This window comes from Xiphophorus couchianus, chromosome 10 (genome assembly GCF_001444195.1).
Source record: "Xiphophorus couchianus chromosome 10, X_couchianus-1.0, whole genome shotgun sequence".
Classification (NCBI taxonomy): Eukaryota; Metazoa; Chordata; class Actinopteri; order Cyprinodontiformes; family Poeciliidae; genus Xiphophorus; species Xiphophorus couchianus.
This window is the reverse complement of record NC_040237.1, coordinates 4,962,462-4,979,039: the sequence shown is the minus strand read 5'-3', so window position 1 is coordinate 4,979,039 and position 16,578 is coordinate 4,962,462. Positions and strand designations below refer to the sequence as shown.

At 39.4% G+C, this 16,578-nt stretch overlaps 2 protein-coding genes and 1 long non-coding RNA gene across 12 annotated transcripts; 1 reads left to right on the top strand and 2 right to left on the bottom strand.

Annotated features, from left to right (window-relative positions):
- Window positions 1–2,175: 2,175 nt before the first annotated feature.
- On the bottom strand, window positions 2,176–10,479 carry mxra7 (matrix-remodelling associated 7). Of its 6 annotated transcripts, none has more exons than XM_028029882.1 (5): window positions 9,957–10,414; window positions 7,661–7,750; window positions 7,528–7,561; window positions 7,306–7,442; window positions 2,176–2,550 (listed from the first exon to the last, which is right to left on the bottom strand). In XM_028029882.1, exons 1-5 carry the CDS (start codon window positions 10,215–10,217, stop codon window positions 2,476–2,478), a joined length of 597 nt encoding a protein of 198 aa, XP_027885683.1. In that variant the 5' UTR covers window positions 10,218–10,414; the 3' UTR covers window positions 2,176–2,475. The 6 variants fall into 6 exon arrangements, with proteins under 6 accessions (XP_027885683.1, XP_027885685.1, XP_027885681.1 ...); XM_028029881.1 differs by having other exon boundaries at window positions 2,333–2,550; window positions 7,306–7,414; window positions 9,957–10,406; XM_028029884.1 differs by lacking the exon at window positions 7,661–7,750 and having other exon boundaries at window positions 9,957–10,479.
- On the top strand, window positions 3,256–7,293 carry LOC114152138 (uncharacterized). Its single transcript, XR_003597073.1, has 2 exons — window positions 3,256–5,384; window positions 5,593–7,293. It is a non-coding gene; the product is annotated as an uncharacterized LOC114152138 (long non-coding RNA).
- Window positions 10,480–13,032: 2,553 nt separating the features above from the next.
- On the bottom strand, window positions 13,033–16,281 carry srsf2a (serine and arginine rich splicing factor 2a). Of its 5 annotated transcripts, XR_003597004.1 has the most exons (4): window positions 15,711–16,278; window positions 14,939–15,305; window positions 13,958–14,045; window positions 13,033–13,491 (listed from the first exon to the last, which is right to left on the bottom strand). XR_003597004.1 is itself a non-coding variant. In XM_028029158.1 (3 exons), exons 1-2 carry the CDS (start codon window positions 16,064–16,066, stop codon window positions 14,963–14,965), a joined length of 699 nt encoding a protein of 232 aa, XP_027884959.1. In that variant the 5' UTR covers window positions 16,067–16,278; the 3' UTR covers window positions 13,033–14,045; window positions 14,939–14,962. The 5 variants fall into 5 exon arrangements, 3 of the variants coding, with proteins under 3 accessions (XP_027884959.1, XP_027884960.1, XP_027884958.1); XR_003597003.1 differs by having other exon boundaries at window positions 13,958–15,305; window positions 15,711–16,279; XM_028029158.1 differs by having other exon boundaries at window positions 13,033–14,045.
- Between the last annotated feature and the right edge of the window lie 297 nt (window positions 16,282–16,578).

The window sequence follows — 16,578 nt, the reverse complement described above, 5'->3', positions numbered from 1 at the left end:
TATACATCTGGAACCTTGGAAACAATATTTTATAAAACTACCAGTTATTTTGGGTATATATCTATATTTTCACATGTACAGACTGATTAATATGTTTTTTTTCTCCTTTGCAAAATAGTTCAAACTCAGTCTGCCTGGACGGAAATAAATAATAAGTGAATAATAAGACTTGCAACAAGGTATGAAGTACTTTAGCATGCCACTATACACGTGTTGTTTTCCAGTAAGTTTTAAAGGATTAATCTAATTAATTTTGTATCTGGAACATATTAAGCATGTTTTACAACAGTTGCATCCAGACGTAGACTTAAATGTTTTAAATTATAGACTGAAACTACATGTATTTAGTTGAACATTTCCCCTTCAGGGGTGGAATAATTATCTAATATTCCACTTTAACGATTAAAAGGTTGAAATTATACATAGAGGCAAACATATTTTCATGAATTCAGTAATAAATGACTTAATAATATAAGCTAAATATATGCTAATACGTTCAAGTCAAACGTGGTGCTAAATTATAGTCATATAATCAATATAAAGGTGTATTGATCAATTAAAGTCTTGCCTCTTTTCTGAATTATAACATCTGAGGGAGAACTAAACTGTGTTGCCTCATCTGAAGGTTTATAAATCAGATGATCTCTAACAGGCAGAACATGTCTGTCTATTGCATATTAAACCTTTCTGGGTCAGGTTTGGTATATCAGAGTTACTATATGAATCATGCTTCTATCATGAGACTATGAAACACAATTAAGGTTTAGATACAATGCAATGTTGCTACATAATGTGGTAGAATCAAGTCACAATAATGACGTTAAGCACTATAATCATCCAACAAAGACCATCCTTACCAACGAGGCAGGAAGGGAATTTCCCAAAGATTAAGCTCAACTGCTCTAAAGAGAAATTTAATAATGAAGAATAAATGTGGCTTTTATCTGCTGAGAACAATAACCTTTCCAAATTACCACAACGTCACCATCGTCATACACGTTCAGAAGACGGTGTTAGGTTCGCCTGGAGGAAAGGAATTGTGGATGTTGTTTTTAGTGGGTTTCTTTTCATTTTCTATTACAGGATAAAGTTTATATGTTGAGAATAAAGTGACAATTCGATTTTAAAACTTACGGGAAAAAATATTGAGGAAAAAATGAAACTGTTGAAGAAAAGACTGGAGGCTGAAACTGTTGTGGTTTTTTAGGCAGGTGTGGGCTCACCTGTATGTGCTGACTAAGCAAATACATCCAGACAATGTTTATAAGCTAAATCCTATTCTAAAGTATGACTACTCTCATTTAGAGAAGACTTGGTTGTGACAAAGATTTTTGTTTAATCTCAGCATTTCAACTGTATTAGTTGATGTTTTTCTGATTTTATAGGGGGTTTGTTAGTACGGCTGTCTGCTCTGGTAGCCAGCCTGCAGTCTGCTGCTTTACAGATATGGTCCTAGCAAAGTAGCCTACAAGCTAGTTTATTAGCAGTGGTTCTTGGCGCTCATGTTTTGACTCCAGAAATCTTTCAGAACGTCGTCTATACCCACTTACACAAGGAAACTTGTGTAAGTTTCCTCCATCAATCTTTGAAGATGGAAACAATTCTGTTCTAAATAAGTGTTGAAGTGACCTTTCAGCCAGCTGACAGGCATTGCTGGGTAACTAGCAACTGGAGACACTAGTCTCCATTCAGTCTGTTCACTTCAGCTCTCCCTGTTTTATTAATATTTCTGTGGTCTTTAAACCTTTTGAACGTTTGGGATACCTTGATGCCAATAACAAGTCCAAGAATGGAAAATTATTTATTTTAGTTGCATGCCCTGTAAGTAGTTGAATAAAACTGTTTTATAATTTCTTTCTGACATATTTGTTCATAAGTTTATTACAGTTTTTTTAAGGGCTGTGCTCTATAAGCAGAAATGACTAAGGGATTGGTTTTGAGATGGTACGTCACACTGCAGCACAAAACAAAGCTACTACATATTATGACCAGGCTGTTCTGTTTGAAGGAAATAAATAGAAGCTTAGAATAAAAACCAGTTTAAAATATTTTAAGACCTGCCCAGCAAGTGTGGCATTAGGAGCACTGACAAGAAAGAATTTAATTAAATGAACATAAAGTCCCTGGCAACAGTTTTCCAAGGAACAGGTTGTACTAACCATGACTACGCACACAAAAAGTTACACAATGTTCTGGTTTATTATGCAACAGTTTGAAAGTTATATTCATAGATCTAATAGAAACAATGCTCCATTGTGATTTTCATAATTATCTGATCAATGCAGGTGTGTGAGTGTGCTTAATACAATTTAAAAACGAAAACAATAAGCCATTGTTGTTGGAACGGACAGCCATGTTGAATACTGCAAGGGAATTAAATGAAATATTTGAAGTCCTGAATAAGTCTTTGGAGCAGATCAGGTTGTAGAGGCGTCTCAGATGGAGTAGAGCCTGAGCTGCTCCTCCAAGTCTCCCTCAGACACGTCCCCGAACGTCTCCTTGTTGTCTTTCAGCAGCTGGAAAATGGCGGCCAGCTGCTCCCGCTGCACCCTGGGAGAACAGACACAGAATAAAGCGTTCATAAAGTTTTCTCCAGGTACATAGTGAATGCACTTTCTTATAAACTCTGCACAAGGATTTCTTCATATCTGGTCTGGAAAATTTGGGCCTAGTGCTCCAAATGCAGAAAAAAATATCAGAATCTATATTTGAAGTAAACATGTACTACTGCGGTGTACAGTGTCTTGCAAAAGCACATTCACATTTTGTTGCATTATAGTCACAAATCTCCATTTATTTTATTGAGATTTTTGTGATACGCCAACATATAGATGCACGTAATGTTGATTTAGAAGAAAAGTGATAAATGGTTTTAAGATGCCATTACAAATGAATAACCTAAATTACAATCTTCATAAATAAAATAAAGCAGATATTTTCAGAGCCTTTGCTACAATGAAAGGCTGATCAGGCAGAGCGTTAATCAGAGACGAATCATTTTAGCTCTGGAGGAGTCATGAAGTTTTGCTGGACGATAAATTGTCTCAGAAATTATTGCGACAAACAATGATATTGTTATTTTGATTTTCAAGTAATATCATGTAATGGCATAGTCATATAAGTACATCCTCTCAATGAACTTTAATTTTTAATGAATATTAACACCGGAACTGGAAGATATTTTAAATATCCAAAATAAATAAACAAAACATCTAAAGCTTTAAATAAAATGGACACTTTAGTCTCTGTAAACAAAACATGCAAATGGAAATGATCAGACTCATTTTAATTTATGTGATTCATTGATTTATTACGATACTGATTGGGTAAGAAAACATGTTTATTGGACATAAAGCTCCAGCTTTGGAGCTGGCACAGACAGAACCCAACAGGCTTGCAGCTGTAATTGCAAATGATGTCCTCCAAAGTCTTAATTCAAGGGTTGCTGAATAAAAAAAGCACTCCACACTTTTCAGATTTTTATTCCTAAAGGATTTTGATGTAGGATTTGGTCCCGTGTAACATGTTGAGAATATTTCAGCTGTTCTAAATGTGTGTTATATTTTGTGGATGTTATCTTTACTTGCTGAAGTGAGGTTTGAGTACTGCTATAGGCGAGTGTTGATTTTGGAACATCACTCTGTTCATACTGACATACTGGCTTCTCAGAGGTGCATTAAGTTTACAACTGACTATAAACCTTTACTCAGATTTAGTAGCAGACAAGTCTGATTTCAAATGAAAGATTTAAAATACTTTACTCAAGTATAAGTAAATGTTCAGGTTTCGCTAACTACTTAAAAAAGTACAAAGTACAGCCACATTGTACTCAATTATAGTAACACAAGTAAATGTCTCAAGTTACCTTCTGGTTTTATATATGAACAGTCTTTAAAGCAGAACAGATTACATTTTTTTTAAAGCAAATGTACAGAAATAACTCCTTGTTTGGAAACTGTGTGATTGCCTATTGAGAATTGATGCAATTAAACTAAATCCTATCAACATTTCCCATTACATTTAACGATATATTTCAACATATTTTCAGAGCAGTGTTACTGGATCAAACTCCTCCCAATTCAAGCAGATGGGAAATGGGCTGGGATGGAAAACGGTTGGATGGGATTCGAGGGAAAGCAGCCTGACTAAATGAAGCCGACCGGCTGCTTGGCTAATCAGTGAAAATTAATCAGCTGAAATCAGTGATAACTCATATTATTAAATCTTCACCTATTAGACCCACATTCTGCTTTCAGCCTAGCTGATCAGGGCAAGATGCAAGAACATCAGTAAAAAGCTAATTCATTAGAAAAAATTCAACTCAGAAAGTAAAACTTTTATTGCATACATGTAATGTATTGTATTGTACACTTCACTGCATACAAAGTGGTTTTATTCAGGGGTTTACTTCTGTTAGATTTATAGCTTATGGCTAATAAAAACCCAAAACTCAGTTTCTCAAAAAAATAAATAAATAAAAATAATTATGCAATTAAGAAATGTTATGGCCTAGCAGACTGTCATTGACAAGCTTCACAAGAAGCTTAAGCCCAAAAAAAGGTTGTTGTTAAAGAAGCTGGCTGCTCAGAGTGCTGAATATTAACAGAAAGTTGAGTAGAAGGTAGACCTGTGGTGGAAAGAAGTTTATATGCAATAGAAATGACTTTTATTTTAAGAGTCTGCATAATGTCTCTAATATATCTCCTTCCAAAGGGGCTTAAAGTGAGGAATCTAACAGATTCAGCTAAAGTCCTAGATATGTCTGTAAGTTATATCTCTTAAAGCACAGACTCCAGCTCTTTCCTAAACTCTTCAACATTTTTTTTTACCACAGTTCTTCCTTCCACTAAACTCTCCAATATAAATATTTATATACAAATAAATCTTCTGGGGAGAATTCATTTTAGGTTCATTATAAACAATGATCATCAAAATTAAGAGATACATGCGTGCAATGTATATAACACTCTCTGGAATTAATTTTCATTTATTTTCTGAATTACTGAAATAAAACGGAACTTTCCAATGTTATTCTATTTTTTAAACGCTTCTGCATTTGACCGGACGGCTCCCAAAAGCCAAAGTGTCGTGACACTCTAACCCCCTCTTGTGGCAGAACAAAGAAAAACGCCAACAAGGGATACAATCAACACCAGCTGAGGCACACCTGTGGACTGCACTTCTAATGGAGGAAAACAGGAGGAAGAAGTGGGATCAGATAAGCAACACTGCACTGTCACATCAGTCGCTTCATGGCCACATGAGGATAAAGAGCCGCTGAGGTAAACATCACTGCTGAGGTCAAGATTGGCTAATTGCTAATTGGCTGGGAGTACGGTAGTTTTCACCCACTGGCCAGAAAGGAACTCTTTTAGGACAACTAGGTGAGAATAACTCATACTTTACCACATATCTGCTCCTTTCTCAGCTTAACAGACACTTAATTTCTGCGTTGCATTTACTCCTGCAATGATAAGAGCAGGATATGCAGAAATGCTTCAGAGAAAGAAAAAAATCCCAACAACTTTGGGTTTTTTTTTCAGGCAGCGCTTTGGATTTGTTTCTTTAAATCTCCTCTTATTCGTCCGTCAGACAGATAATGGTGCTTAGCAGAGGCTCAGTCTCACCTTTACTCTCTGGCCCGTCTAAAGCTGAGCCCCTGATGCAGCAGACAAACGTGCACCGTCCAGAGTCACACGTGAAGCAGCAAAATGGAAGATGGCTGCAGTACTGAGGTTAGCGATAATAATAGATCCGACCATATGGACTTTTAATGGAAAGTTTTATTGCATCTTTTTTTTTAAACTTTTTGTTTGGTTTCAGTGTATTTGAGTAGAGTTTATACAGATATGTTTTAAGCTGGGATTTTTAAAAAACTCTTTTTACAGATCGGTTATCAGAACTAGTGATGGCCTGTCGAGTCGTACACACATCAGTACAAAACTCAACAGAGAGAAAATGTCTGACAAATCAAATATTTACAGCTTTTGGTCTCTTTATCCACCTTAATCTTCTCAAATGTTATAGGACTGATTGTAGTGGAAACTTTTGGTAAGAGCACAAGTTGCAATGAAGTAATTTAGTTTTATATAAGTACAAAGTTGATTTTTTTTTTTTTTTCAACTTTTCTGTTTCATACAGGGCTAACTTACAGGTTAACTTGTGGCTACAGCAGATGTGTGTTGAATCAGAATCAACTTTATTATTAGCAATTTGACTTTGTTCACAGTTTCTATCCATCCATTATCTTGTTTTTCTTGGGTATCCCAAGGCATTCCCAGGCCAGATGAGGAATTATACAAACAAGGATAGAAAATATTAAATTTGAAGTTATTATTAAAACTTGCATGTTTGCCTCCATCACTTTGTCAACAAATGGTCCAGGGAGGAATATTTTTTTGTGGTTGGTCCAAGAAGAATTGCCTTCTGAAAACGACTGAAAAAGAATGTGAGCTATGATGTTCAGTATCAGAAATAAAGAGTAAAGCAGTGTTTGTATTTTATGATACACAACTTTTAGAAATGCATCACGTCCAACAGTTGTTCACTAAACCCCTAAGACAACGGTTCTCAGTCCTCAGGGTCCAGCTGCATGACTGAAAAGACCAAACCTGGTCTTGCAAACACAAAGAGCCAGTGTATGTGTCTCTCCAGAACACAACACCGGTGTAAGGTGAATAAAAATATGCCCAACCTCATTAAAGAAAACATGCCAAACTATATGACCGTGTCAGAAAAAAATCTGGTGCGCCGCAGGAGTTTTAAGCATCTTCATAGCTGATTTATATTGACAGAGTTGGAGAAGCTGCTAAAAATGAGAGTATGATTAGAAGCTAATATTCATAATAGGCTATTTCTTCAGCTCAACCTTCCAATCTTTCAAAGATAAAGGTACAGCTGTGATTACATTATCCTGTTTAAGTTGTAGAAGTTCAGGTTCCCACGTGTCTCATCTGTATTTGCTTAAATCAAGTAAGCAACGCGAGTCCTCGCCTGCCACTGTCCTGCTACTTTTGGTAGCATCCCAGGTCCAACATAACACAATGAAAAGCCTAAAATGCATCTTTAACATGTCAGCCAGTTTTGCAAAGACCTGCTCATTAACTATTTATTTGATTCAGATGTATTGGAGCAGGAATGAATCCAAAAGTTGCAGGACAATGGCAGTTGAGAACTGGAGCTGCAGACCTCTGGTTTACATGTAATTAGGTTGTTTATCCACAAAGCATCATGGGTCATATAAGAAAAGTGAACAAACAGTGACTATTCTTCTAAAGGTTTTTCCAGTTTGTGTTTTTCACTAACCTCTGCTCCTCTGCCAACTCTTCTTTGGACATCATCACCTCTAAATGGTGCGATCGTGCCTTTCCAGGAACATATTTCAAGGAATTGTTTGCATCCGATTCTACTTTTGCTGTTCAAACAGAAAACAAGAGTACATGCTGATGAAACAGAAATAAATCCTGCCCGTCTGTTTGGCAACATTAAAATGAGAATGTAGCAAGAATTTCAGGTGAAAAAGCTTACTGTTGTCCCCTGGGCTCTCTGTGGCTCCTTCAGTCTGGGGATAAGAGAAAGCACACTTTAGGAGCTCCGTATCAGAGAGCCCAATGAAAGACCTGCGGCCCATTGCTGACGAGACCTCGGACGACGAGTCTACCTCTAAACTGGGGACAGAAAGGCTCGATGTGGAGGAAGAGGACTCGACTGCTGCACCGCCTTCTGCGTGAAAGTGAGGGTGTCCCTGCTCCTGTCAGAGAATTATTAAGTCAGAAATGACCTACCCCTTAAATTCATCAGATAGTGACTGTTTGCTTGTTCTTTACATCTGATCCAGGTGACTAAGTTTGCAAAGGCTCTTAAAGTATGCAAGTTGCTTCACTGAGAGTTTCAGGTGACATTTTGACTATGAATGGTAAGCACAAATCAGAGATGGGCTCTGTGGAAATTAAGTTGTCTCCACAGGTGTTACCTTACTAAACAAAGACAAAACTAAACAATAAAAAACATCAAACTATAAATCTGACGGATATGTTAACTTTCTATTGTGTTGTCCTGTTGCACAGTTCTTTCCACAACTTGCAGGTTCAATACCGCCTGTTCTTTACATCCATATCAATCATTTGTTTTTATGAAATGAAACCAACAGTTTTTAATCTGAGATGCTTGGAACTGTTGTTTTTTGCTGCAAAAATTATTTAAGATAAAAATGTTTTCCATGTAGTTCCTCTGGATGCTGTAATTACAGAAAAATAACACTTAAACTGATATTATTACTTCAGCCTGGTAGAAATAATCAGGAGGGCAGTTTGTTCAAATCCAGCGTCCTTCCCTATCGCACATGAGTTTATGACTGGGACTGACTGAATACAGTTTTAGTGTAGAGCACTTTGGCCAGCATGACTAGAAAACACTTCATAAATCCAGTTCATATATTTATCAATGTTAAGTCTTCTATGAATATTTGTACATTAATAAAAACATGTCACCCTTCTGAAAAGTGTGTCCATACTGTGTATCCATACTAGGTCAGGGCTCCTTTTGGACGAATGAATGCATCTTTGTAGTGAAGCAGCATGGAGGCTATAAGAGTCTTCTGATGTGCTAAAAAGCCAGGTTGCTTTTATAGTAATCTTCAGCTTGTCTGCATTGGTGGCTCTGATGCATATCATCCCTTTCAACAGATTATCTGAGGAGTTTAGGTCAGGGAGTTTGTTGACCCATCAACCACGGTTATAACATGGTCAGTGTGGTACTTTCGGCACTGTGGGCATGTGCCAAGTTCTGCTGGAAAACAAAATCAGCATCTTCATAAAGCTTGCCAGCAGAGGGAACGACAGCAGCACTGACTTTGGTCTTGATAAAGCACAGTGGACCAACACCAACAGATGAAATGGTTCTGCAAATCATCACAGACTGTGGAAGCTTCACACTGGACCTCAAGCAACTAGGATGCTAACTCTCCACTCTTCCTCCAGTCTCCTGGGTCTTGATGTCCAAATGTTGCCCTGGACAGAGGACTAGGAACAGCTAAGATGCTTCTGACGACTTCCCTGGTTCGCTTGACACAAAAACTCTGACAACTGCAGAACATGACCTGGACACATCTGTGTTTGGTGGCTCTTGAAGCCCCGACTCCAGCTGCAGTTCACACCTAGTAAATGTCCTCAATACTCTTGAATAGGCTTGGCTTCATATTCCTCTCACACAACTTTTTTCTTCCACACAATGTCCCATAAAATATAAAAAATGACTTCTTTATAATTTTGTTTTAGCCTAGTCTCCTACCATAGTGTTATATCACCCATCTTCATTCATGATTGTGTATGCCATTAACATTTTTGAGTTTTTATTAGATGCTAGACTTCATTATGAAAATAAGCAGAAATAAAGGCCCGGATTTACAAAGATGTGGACTGCTGGAGCCAGTCTGGGTGTCCTTTCCATTACAAAAAAAATTATTCTAATACAAATTACAATAAATTAACAGGTAAATTACAATAAATTACCATGCACCAACTCCTATTGGTGCATGGTAAGTTGTTAGCCAAAGATTACTGTAACTTAATTTTCAAAAATGTCAATATTGTTTATATTCATAAAAAAATGTTATACACACATTCATAAAATGAAAAAGGTCCTTGGGACCCTATGTTAATTACTCTGTAAGCCCTTTCTAAAGTCCGGCCCTATACTACATTGTGTGTGCAAAATAAATATCCCAAATTTAGTCACAGAAAAATAATCTTTTCAATAATATTCTAATGTACTAAGTTGCATCTCTACATGGCACTTTAGTTAACCTTTATTTGTGGATCTTTTAAAACATCCCAGAGCTCCTCCGGGCTGTTGTACATCCAGACACTATCTGATGACTTAAAACAGATTAAGGGAGAATTACGCAAAAACACCAAAGCAAACAAAACCCTTTCCTGCAGCATGCCAGACCTACTCACAGATTTCACTACATCCCAGTGGTCGTGTGAGCTCCCACTGATCTCGCTCCAGTTGTCGGCGTCCTTCTTCCTCTCCTGCCCGGCTACATGGCCGTTCAGCTTCGCCTCGGACGTCGCTGATCCTCCGTCTCCTTTCTGGCCGAAGTAGCTGCGCGCATTCGCGAAGTCCGCGGCGGGAGACGAGCCTTTGAGCAGCGACGTCGCGACCACCATGGCGAGCAGCGTGAAAATGATAGCGGCCAACGCGAGAGTCGCTTCCATTCTTGTGATTTCTTGTAGCGTCGCCGCCCCGGCGTCCTCTCAGTCGGCCATCCCGCTTGTTTGCGATAATCCCCCCCGGTCAAACATCAACGCCAACTGCCGCAGTTTATCCGATACGGGGACAATCTCCCAATCTTCTCTCCGACCAGAACGTCACATCCTCTGGTTACAGCCCCCAACTCCTAACCCCGCCCTCTCCGTCGGCGGACTACGGGCGGTTGGACCGGGCCGTTGGGCTGGCACGAAGCAGTGCAACGTGCTCGGCTGTGCGTCTGCAGATAATCCCATCAGCAGGACAAACTGGCGGACCCAAATGGTTTCTGACAGAACTCGTGTACTGGAGGTGTAGGCTGATAAAGTAAAGCCGTCAGCTGAAGGGAAAACACTCTTACCTTCTAGTCAACACCTGAAGTTAAAGGAGGATACCTGGAAATACACGATCAGGGTTGATATCATGACTATAGGCTACCTGCATGAATGTGCTGCTGAAACAGCTTTTACATTTTGAGGTGTGCTGCAACTTTTAGATCTTGCGAGTTGTATTCTTGCACCTCGATGGAGCGGATTTGATTGCCCAGTACATCCCACAGAGGCTTTGATTGGATTGAGATGTGGGAGTTGGAGGTCAAGTCAACACCTTGAACCTGTTGTTGTGCTTCCTCACAAAAAAGGAAAACCAACACCAGTGGAGTACACTGTCCGGACGCAAGAGGCAACAGTCCTTAGGCCTAATCCACAGGTAGACGGAAAGCTGAGAAAACAAATACATTTTGTCCATTGTTTTCACGACAACGCGTCTTTTTAAGCAGGTAAATTTATCTTTTTATAAGCTTTGGAGACTTTTTTTAAGCAAGCAACCCAAAGGTTCACATCAAGAAGTGTATAAAGGGAGGTGCTGTGTCACTTTGTTCTCCAGGAAAAGAAAATACCTCTGATTGTACCACTTTTAAATAGACTTTAAACATCAGGAACAATATAATGGAACATTTTAGTTGATTTTAGAAAACCCTAACTTTTGAAACTTCTATAACCACCATGTACCTAGTTTGGGCCGACAGTCATAAAATAAAGTCTGCATTCTGGTTCAGGCAAATTCATACTCAATTTTTTAATCAGTCTTTAAAAGTCAGATTCAGGTTGAAAAAATGCTGAATTGTCTCCAGTTTAAGCCAATTACAGTTGATTCCAACAAAGTCAGATTCACGTTTACTCCAGTTTATGCCAATTAATTCTATTTTAATGCAATTACAGCTCAATGACATTATGATTTCAACCTCGTTGAACACAGTTTACATCCAGGACAGTTATATATCACAATGCTACACACTGAAACCATATATATCAATTTCTACATCTAGGCTTTTGCATTTTTGCTCAGAAAAATTATTGCAGACAAATTAACATTTTCTTACAGTGGAAAATGTTGCAATGTTGCAACACAAAGAATTTGCATTTAAAAACCACAGTATTTGCATTGTCCACAATTTTATTGTAGCTATAGGACTACATCTAGTGACCTTTACTCAAGAGTAAACTTTTTAGCACCCACTTATGGTTTTAATTGATTTACTGAATGCGACTACATACCGCAACATATTTTTTGAGATTTTAGTTTTCTGTAAAATTAAATGTTTGTTGTAACTTCAGTATGTTTTAATTGACAATGACACTGTGGACAAAACTAATGCCTCACCAATTCAAGTCACCTCAAATGGCTTCATTTTTGGCTCAATGCGTTTAACAAAAGCTACATCAAATCTAACCTAGTGAAATTTAGGTTAGATTTGTTGCAATTGTACAATTTATAAGTCATAAAACGTCCTTTCTGAAGAGAACAGACAGGATTTAAAAACAAACATAAAACACTGCTGTAATCTTCAACTCCCTGGTTTGCGAGACAAAAAAAAATAAAATCCAGATAAACAGAAAAGTAAAGGCAGGACTAAGACTTCCCCTAATAAATGAGATGGTTTATTATTTTACAGCAGCTCAGTGAACTCTGCTAACAGTAAGGCAGTGATATACACAGCACAGTGTTCGTTGCTGATTAACAAACAATTGAACTCTTTCATGGAAGAAGTGTTCAAGTGTGTAGTTCTCCTGTGAGGAAGTCAGTGATGATGTTCACCAGTTGGATGCACTTTTCCTGCCTTTAAATTCCAGCTCTGAAATACAAGTGCAGGATATCACTGAAAAGTTGTTTTTAAAAAAATGTAATCAGTATTCATTCAGAATATGTTTGCAAATCCTGAATTGCTGCAACACAGGAGAAGCACTGAGACCACCAGTCTGTTTCTGCTGAGGTGCCAAGAAGTCCAACTTCCTTTATTGCAGCCTTCAGCAGAGTTGGGTTTGGTGTCTCATCTTTATATATATATTTTTTGTGAGGGTGAATTTAGAGGCCAATCAAGCAGAGATGCTGTGGTGTTAAAATCCGGCATTGATACATCTGGCGTTTACATAAAGCTCGTCAGCAGAGGACAGCATGTAGTGTTTAAAAACTTTCAGATGGATGATCTGACTCAAAAGTAATACAAAGTTTTGTAGACCTGCACTGATTTTCGACTTCAGAAAACACAAATGAGCAACACAGACTTCGACCATCTTGGATCCTATGCCTCCCCCACTCTTCCTCAAGACTCTAGGAAACTAACTTCAAAATGAAATGTTGGGGAAAAATATTACTGTTCAATATTTAAGTCTTATGGACATTGCAGATCACATGTAAATAGAACTTTATACAAGCTAAAATATGCTGAGAATCATTCATATTTAACATGCTACACTAAGATATTGAAGACAAAGTTAGACATAATCAATTCCAACAAAACCCTTTATTAGCATTTATTTGATGCAGTTACAAGACATTTGAGGTACACAGAAGAATGCGATTCAAAAGATTTCATAAGAAGCCATTAACTGTCCATTAACCCTTCTCTTGGTGTCCCACTGGGCTAGATTTTCAAAGCAAGCAAGACCAATTCAGTGGATAAACCACAGAAGGAAGGTTGACGCTGGGACACAGAAGAGAAGGAAGGGTAAAGAGGATAGAAGACAATATGTACAGCACATGTAGGGAAGTAGAGGTCACAGACAGGAGAGGATGGATGATCTGCCACACCTGTGAGCTTACAAACCGGCAAACGGCAGCGAAGGGTCGAGCCCCGGAACTGCACCGGGCACTCAGCACCGCAACACGCCACACCATGTCACCACCGCACTGCACCGCATCTTAACAGCTAACCAGCATTACTCAACTGCTACACAACTGCGCCTAGTGCACAAAAGATACACAAGAAAGAGGGTTAGAGTCATAGGAAAGCAACTTGAACTAGACAGAAAAAAGCAGAAACAAAATGTTGCTGGATTAAGCAAATCACAAATTTAAATGGCTTTTATGTCACATTACACTAAGCCATTTCCCTCCCCCAGTATGAGTGGCAATACAGCTGTAAATACTGAAAACAAAGAGACATCATTTCCTACATCAACTTTTCAAATAAGTTTCATATTCAAAAAATGAACAGAACCTGCTGAAAATTATATTTTGTTTCAAAGGAATTTATTACTTACAAATTCAATGAAAAAGCCCACCCCAAAAACAGTAAATTAAAAAATACCCCATAAATCCCTTTCAATATACTCAGCTTTACAAATGATGTCAAAGTTACAGAATTTGTCTCAACAGATTACAAAGGAACTTAAACATTTAAAACATTTTAGACCAAGATCCAATTAACCTTTCAGTCTGCATTCAGTGGCAATAGTGGAGTATTCTTGCCAAAAAGTGAGGCTGTTCCGGATGTCCTCCAAGGCTCAATGCAAGATCTGGAAGGAAAAACAGAACTTAAGTCACCAAGAGCAAAAATAGACGCTGGTATCAATTCCTGCAACTGATCTGAATATTTATTGCATGATCTCTGTCCTGACAGTTAAGAAATCTGAAGTTAACATTTTACTCAATAACTCACTTCCTTATTTTACATGTTTCCTGGCCCCAATTCTTCCCACAATAGCTCTAACAAGGGTCTTGCACCCGGGCATATTGGGAAAAACAAACCTCGGGGTCGGCTCCCTTTATGTGAGGCGGCGGAAACCGCAGGCACAGGTGGGTAAACTGCTCAGTGCATCTGCCTGTGTGCCCCGCGAGAACGTACCTCACCACACCACCTCATACACCAATTGACAGCCCGAACCACCGCCATGACGACCTGCTTCATAGCAACCACCGTTGCCTCGGTGACCTGCTCCTTAGCAACTGCAATGGCTCTCAGCAACAGGCAGGTCACATGGGCGGGTCACACACTAACTGCTCTCACACTGCAACACCCCCATCTCCTCCTCCTCTCTTTGCAAACAGGACTCAGCAGCTTGGAGGAAAGAATTCCACATTTAGGTGAACGGTTTGAGTAAGCATTCCACATCCCAACCACCCGCCTCCCACCCCAAACACATCAATACAAATGTGAGCACCCCATTTTTATCATGATGCTTTTTAAACCAAATCTCCTACTGCCTGTGTGCGCTTTAAATTGGCTGGGGAAAAAGGTTTCAAAATAAAGCACACACAAAGCTAATACTAGACATGTAACAAAGTTCTAACAGTATTCTGCAGACTTTGTTACTTGATTGAAGCGTAAAGACTGCAGAACACAAATTTAAGAAATAAACAACATTTCAATAGATAAAGAATAAAATAAATCAACCCTTCCCCTGAATACCGTCATATTGCGTCCACATTTGGGTTAAGGCTCTGCTTCGTTGTTTCCTGGTGATTTAGGTCCACTCTTGGACTTAGACCTGGATCGGGACTTTGACCCCCTGTTGGAACCCGGGGTTCGACTCCTCGACTTGGACTTGGAACGGGATTTGGACCTGGAGCGAGACCGTGATCTGGAAGGAGACTTGGACTTGCTCCGCCTCGGCGTTCTGGACTTGGATTTGGACTTCGACTTGGACCTGGATCTAGACCTGGAGTAGGAACGAGACCTGGAGCGGCTGTAACGGTTACGGCTCCTGGATCGGGAACGGCTTCTGCTCCTGGAGCGGCTGCGGCTTCGTCTGCGACGGCGGGGACTGGTTGAGCGACTGTGGACACACACAAAACCACAAGGCGTAAAAAAGTGAACTCAAACAGCAACAGGAAAGCAGCAATGCTGCAATCTGGCAGCTACACCTTTTGCTTAATATTACAATTATATATCTCCTAGCTTTGGTTGTACATTTTTATTCTGTGTCCTGAGAGGAATGACTTAAACATAGTTTATTTATTAACATTTCAACGTTCTCAACTAGAGACTTCAATATAATGTAAATTAGTTTAAATGCTTTGAAGCATGTGATAACCATTTTATATGCTCTTGATATAATTGTTTTTATGAACCTACTGGAAAAAAACTTGGAGCCACACTACTTTGGGCTCCGTGACCACGTGCCCATTAGAGCACATGTTCAAAAACATCATAGGCCGACTACGCCTATATTCATCATTACCTCCTGCTTCTTCGTCCGTAGCCTCCGTACCTGCGCGGTGGAGCACCTCTCCGACTATACATCGAGTCCGGTGGCCGTCCGTATCGGGCCATCTGAACCCGCAGCTCGCGCCCGTCGAGCAGCGCGCCATCCATGGCGTCCATTGCGTCTTCAGCGTCGCGCTTGTCGAGGAAACGCACGAAGGCGAAACCGCGGCTCTCTTTGGTGTACCGGTCCCGGGGAATGTACACGTCCCCCACCCGACCATACTTCTCAAAAACTCGTCGGAGAGTCTCGGGAGAAGTTCTGTAAGTCAGGTTGTCCACTTTGAGGGAGGTCATCCCTTCGACGTCTGGCGGCGGCCTACCGTAACTCATTTTTTCTTGGTCGTTTCCAAGCAACGGAGCGAAGCTGCTAAGACTGAAACTGTGAGCCCTCTATAGCCTTATTAAAATTATCTTTGACGTCAAAATGGCAAGAAGGTTAACCTTCGCCAAATCAATCTAAGTTATGAAAATACAACCACTCGGTCGTAGTCTAACCGCGCTGCTTTTCACGTGAAATGGCGGCAGAGCAGCTTCCTTTTCCTTTTTTCTTTGCGCCCGTGTTGGCCTCCTCTGATTGGCTATTTAGCTCTCCGCCTCTTTTTGTGTAATTGTTACACTGCCCCCTGTGGACTAGGAGTGCATAACACCAACCGTAGAAGTGTACCACTTTTTAGCCCTTTTTCGATTTTCTTGTGTATCCTTTCTTATCCTGTTACTTTATTATTATTTAGTTTTAAGGACTGCACAACTACAATGGTATTTCATTCCCCGTGTTTCCTATTTTATACTTAAATAAAAGAACTCAAGCATTTTACTAACACCTGGCATTTGTAGTAAAGTAG